This window comes from Rutidosis leptorrhynchoides, chromosome 10, assembly GCF_046630445.1.
Source record: "Rutidosis leptorrhynchoides isolate AG116_Rl617_1_P2 chromosome 10, CSIRO_AGI_Rlap_v1, whole genome shotgun sequence".
In the NCBI taxonomy this organism is placed as follows: Eukaryota; Viridiplantae; Streptophyta; class Magnoliopsida; order Asterales; family Asteraceae; genus Rutidosis; species Rutidosis leptorrhynchoides.
The window spans coordinates 302782501-302788611 of NC_092342.1; the positions used below are offsets into that span (position 1 = coordinate 302782501).

Consider the following 6111-nt stretch of genomic DNA (forward strand, 5'->3'; position numbering starts at 1 on the left):
CCACAAGACAATAAATGCATGAGCAGACAACTGAATTGATAAAAGAGGATGGTTGAATCTTTAACAACACAAGAAATAATCTTTTTAAAGTGTACATTGCATTGCAAATGTCCATTTGACAAGCTAATTCAACACAACAGTTCTCACTCTTTACCAAAATCTGCATTGTAATGAGAGCTAGATTCAAGCTTCTTTGCGTCATTTAGTTTCCGAACAGCCTGCAACATTTCCAAAACACAAAACAATATCAGAAATATTAACCTAAAAAGTGAATAAAGGTGTTCAGTTTAACATCTATCGATCATATGTTATGACAGAAAAAGTGATTGATCACAGTTGTTACCTTCATGAAATCTTCATGGATAACATAATCACGTTCTGCACGGATTGCTGACATACCAGCTTCGGTGCACACATTACGAAGATCGGCTCCATTAAAACCCTGAACCATAAGCCGATGATCAACATTTTCAATCATAGTCAACTAGATATAACTACACAAGTCAACCTAATGTCATAGCTTACCTCAGCAAGTTTGACAACAGCCTCGTAATCAATTTCACCATGTTTAGCGATTCCAGCAGCATGAATTTTGAGAATTTCCATCCTTGATTGCTCGTTTGGCAACGGGATCTCAATTTTCCTGTCTAATCGACCTGGACGAAGAAGAGCGGGGTCCAGAACGTCGGGTCTATTGGTTGCCATGATCATTTTTACCTACAAACATGAACCAAATACGGTCATAACAAGGAGTAACGCAAGAAGATTCGGGTCATAGTAATAATTTAACATTAAAAAAATAGATTTAAAAAAGTCCCAAACCTTGCCAAGTTGATCAAATCCATCAAGCTGATTTAGCAACTCCATGAGTGTTCTTTGAATTTCACGGTCAGCACTAGTTCCCTCACTAAAACGTCGTCCACCAATGGCATCTATTTCATCCATAAATATGATGCATGGCTGAAAATATTAACAATTAAACATAAGACACTTTATAAATATATAAGCTTGAAGGCTTCAATACATCTTTCTTTTTTCAGAAACCACAAACTATTAGTTAATACAAAGTATAGGCATAAATATGCATAAACAGGTTAAGTAATGGGTTAAAACAGGTCCACATCCATCGGGTTGATCAGATATACCTACCGTCCATAAATTTTACGGTTCGTAAATAACTAGCAGGTAAATCGTAAATACATAAAATATAATAGTTGTTGATACTACCTGGTGATCACGTGCATAATTGAACATTTCCCTGATAAGTCTTGCACTCTCTCCTATGTATTTATCAATAATTGCGCTTGATACTACCTACAATCAATTTCACAAATGTTAAAAATAGAAGACGTCAATCAATAGCCATATTAAGGATATCGGCATGTATTATACAATTACAAACCAAGGAACCTTTAAAAAATTAGCATCAATGTTGCTAGCAATTGCTCTAGCTAGTAACGTCTTCCCAGTACCAGGAGGCCCGTAAAGAAGAACACCCTGAAAACATCACTTCCATCAATCATAATTATAATAATTAATTATTAAAATAAGAAAGTAATTTTTATTTGAATGATAAAATCAACAATTGATATCCCAAGAAAATGATTGAAATTTTAATAAATGGGTAAATAAGAGACAGATATGATATCGTCGTTCAAATGAATGACTGAAATTACAAGTTTTAGTCTCATGTAACGGTTAAAATTCAATCTTTTGAAAAACATGACATAATTATTGCTTTCTTTTTATATATAAGAAGAAGATTCTAGCAAGGCCAACATATATGTAAAAACTTTTTGTCTATATATTGTAAAGTTATCGATAAGTACCTTAGGAGGTTTGATGCCCACCCTCAAAAAGAGCTCCGGATTCATCAGAGGCAATTCAATAGATTCCCTAAGTTCCCGAATCTGATCCGATAGTCCTCCGACTGCAGAATAGCTAACGTTCCCAGGATCTTCATGAAGCATGTTATAAACAACCGGGTCAACCTAAAATAATGTTGTGAATATGTTATTCCAAACAAGTGGATGATCGATAGCCGAATGAACTGGTTGAAATAATATGTATATGTATATGTATATGTATATGGTGGTAGGATCAAGAGGGAAGTAACCAATCGGGGGGAAGCGGGGAGAAGCAAATTTTTTTTTTTTTTTTTTCGTTTTTTGAAAAAACTTTGTTCACGAACATTATAGATGGGATGAAAATATGAACATTTAGTAGAGACACTTTGTGATAAATGTTTTTATTTTGGCGGGAAAACGCTCGAAGAAGTAATATATAACAATTATCGTGTTTTTCGAGCGTATGTTGAGGTTTTAGCTATTAGGGTTTAGATATTAGGGTTTATAGGGTTTAGATATTAGGGTTTAGAAATTTAGGGTTTAGGGTTTAGATTTAGGATTTAGATTGAGTTTTTAACACGAACGGTTTAGGGTTTAGGGTTTGGTGTTTTGGGTTTATGGAATAAACCCAAAACACCAAACCCTAAACCCTAAACTCTAAATCGGGCTAAATTTTACTTCACAAAACATGGAAAAAAAAACGTTCATATTCTTCACGAACAATATTATCTTGAATGTTATTTTTGTCGATCGTTTTCTCGCCTAAATAATAACATTCATCACAAAGTCTCTCTTCTAAATGTTCATATTTTCGTGTGATCTTGATGCCGGAATAAAAAAATTCCAAAAAAAAAATTTTTTTTTGCTTCCCCCCGATTGGTTACTTCCCCATTGATCCTGCCCCTATGTATATGTATATGTATATGTATATGTATATGTATATGTATACTAACTTCACGAGGGAGTGCACGCATAATTGTTAGAGTTGTCATATCAAGAACGACTCTAGTCCCGGCTGTTAGTTTTTCCTTGTCCACTTTACTACGGCACCCAACTACGTACCTTGGACCACTACTGGCTTTGACTATCACTGTAATATCATAAGTGAGCTTTATCAGAAGAAAGACACAATCATGTTGCAATCAATAGCGGATAGTCAAAGATAAAAACATTACAGGGCAAGTGTTTTATGCTTAAAAGTACGTATTCATGGTGAAGTAAAAAGTTATAATGAAATTGAAGAGAATTATTAATGGAAGTATTGGATACATCTTTCAGTGTCTAGAGGTCTGAGAACTTCGCCTATGATCTGCCCGACACTTTGGAGAGACTTCAAATCATCTTCTGTTTTGGCGTACTCTTTCTTTGTAGTCCGTAGACTCTCTCGCACTACATATATCAAGTTCCGTTATTATCATTATTATACAGTATAACACTCAGAGAGAGCAAAATCATTTAACAGGTATTACAAAAGATGGTGCCAATGTGGTTTATACAAAAACCTTATCAAGTAGCACAAATATGCAAACAAATCGACAATAAACTTGAACGCCTGCTATTATAATTCTTCCGCAAATTATAAATGATCTAAATGGAAAATAAGTAACATAAGTAATCTATGATATAGACAAAATACAATTGTGATACTGATAAGATCGTCTACGAAGTTGATTGAGATACACCAACTATGCAGAAAGAGCTCAGAAAGCAGTGAGTTTGAACCGTTCAAGACATTCATCTGGCAGGACCATACAATTACTAATCAAAAATGACATCATAATGACTACATTTAAACTATTTTAAAAAGATTTTAGGTATTAACTAAATTACTCCAGCTCCTACAGTTGTTAATAAAGATAAGATGCTTACATTTATAAAACACGCACATCGCTGCCACATTACATATATATGGTTACGAAAGTATCGAATCGATTGATATTATAATCAACCTAATAGTACTTCAAATCAAAACCTTATCTATAATAATAATACGCAAATTGATTGATGAAAATATCAATATCAACAACAAACAGGTAAATCTCCAAATCTATACAAACCTAAAGGCAAATGAGCTGAATAAATTGGGAGTAACTGTAGATATGTAAGATAATTGGTTTTATAATATTAACATATTATAATAATTTAGAGTAACTAACCTCCCCGAACACGAGAATCGAGCTCTTTATGTTGAAGCATTTTTTTCCGGTAGTCGGTCACGGCGGCACGGCGTCGAACGGCATCTTCGCTCTCACTTGACATCGGAAAATTGAAGTCGATGGATCTCTGAATTGTTGTTACTAAGTGGTCTGGTTGATTTCTAAATCAAATTCTATCGAGAGAAACCACGACTTGTTAATCAAGAAAGGAACTAAATTTGGGGGTTATACAGATACACAGATGTATATATAATATACTGCAAAAGTCCATTTGCTCTAGTCATTGGGCTTGTTGTTATTAGGGCTTACGTTAAGGCCACATATGGTTGTCAATGTTAACACAAATTTTACCCACCACATCAGCACAAAACCTTTAGGGGGCGTTTGGTTCAAGAATTTCAATTCTCAGGATTTGAAATCCCATGGGATTTGAAATCCCACAAGATTTGAAATCATGGGATTTGAAATCCTATCTACTGTTTGGTTCGAGGTTTTTAAATCTCAGAATTTGTAATGTGAACCCGAAACGGGAACATGATCGCAAAACGCAAACCCGAAATCGAAACGTGAATCCAAAACGGGAATGTGACCCTGATACACGAACCCAAAACCTAAATGCGAACCCGAAAATCGAAATGCGAACCCGAAATCGAAATGTGAACCCGAAATGGAACATGAAACGTGAACCCGAAACACGAAGCCGTAACACGAACCCGAAACACGAACCCAAAACGCGAACCCGAAACGCGAACCCGAAACTCGAACTCGAAACGCGAACCCGAATTGCGAACCCGAAATGTGAACCCGAAATAAAACCCGAAACGCGAACCCAAAACATGAACCCGAAACTTGAACCCGAAATGGAACCCGAAACGCGAACCCGAAACGGGAACGCGAACCCAAAACGGGAACCCGAAAATCGAACCCGAAATGCGAACCCGAAAAGCAAACGCGAAACGCCAAACGTAAATCGTAAACGTAAAATCTTAGAACATGGGATTTCAAATCCCTCATATATACATAGGATTTTCAAATCTTTCCTCTATGGGATTTCATGGGATTTGAAATGCAAATCCCTACAACCAATCCTCCAACCAAATATGAGATTTCATGGGATTTGAAATGCAAATTCCCACGAAATCCCAAGAACCAAACGCCCCCTTAATACTTATTTCATATTCATTTCATTAAAACCTCACTATCATAAACTTCACCACCCCACTTTATCCATTTTTAATTATTATTTAAAACGTAAAATATAAATATAAATAACATTTATAAACTAAAAATAAATAAAAATAAATACCGATTACAGAAAAATTAATAAAAAAGACGATTACATTAAAAAATTAAAATACGATTACAATAAACGTCCGTTATTCGGAATCCAAATTCGAAAAAAACGCCCGTCAATGTCGTAAGCAGGTTGCGAGGGCATGTAACGACCACTGTCATCGCACCCTTGGTTGAGTTCTTCCATGTAACGTCAACCCTGAAATGTCCCGTTCTTATTGATTAAAAACGTTCCATATTAATTGATTTCGTTGCGAGATTTTGACCTCTATATGAGACGTTTTTCAAAGACTGCATTCATTTTTAAAACAAACCATAACCTTTATTTCATAAATAAAGGTTTAAAAAGCTTTACGTAGATTATCAAATAATGATAATCTAAAATATCCTGTTTACACACGACCATTACATAATGGTTTACAATACAAATATATTACATCGAAATCAGTTTCTTGAATGCAGTTTTTACACAATATCATACAAACATGGACTCCAAATCTTGTCCTTATTTTAGTATGCAACAGCGGAAGCTCTTAGTATTCACCTGAGAATAAACATGCTTTAAACGTCAACAAAAATGTTGGTGAGTTATAGGTTTAACCTATATATATCAAATCGTAACAATAGACCCCAAGATTTCATATTTCAATACACATCCCATACATAGAGATAAAAATCATTCATATGGTGAACACCTGGTAACCGACATTAACAAGATGCATATATAAGAATATCCCCATCATTCCGGGACACCCTTCGGATATGATATAAATTTCGAAGTACTAAAGCATCCGGTACTTTGGATGGGGTTTGTT

The 6111-nt window shown here is 35.0% G+C and overlaps 1 protein-coding gene across 1 annotated transcript; it reads right to left on the reverse strand.

The window, feature by feature from the left end:
- Positions 1–13: 13 nt before the first annotated feature.
- LOC139872229 (26S proteasome regulatory subunit S10B homolog B) lies at positions 14–4204 on the reverse strand. Its single transcript, XM_071860073.1, has 10 exons — positions 4004–4204; positions 3117–3236; positions 2801–2937; positions 1830–1991; positions 1411–1497; positions 1228–1314; positions 823–960; positions 526–717; positions 344–442; positions 14–218 (listed from the first exon to the last, which is right to left on the reverse strand). Exons 1-10 carry the CDS (start codon positions 4104–4106, stop codon positions 144–146), a joined length of 1200 nt encoding a protein of 399 aa, XP_071716174.1. The 5' UTR covers positions 4107–4204; the 3' UTR covers positions 14–143.
- Between the last annotated feature and the right edge of the window lie 1907 nt (positions 4205–6111).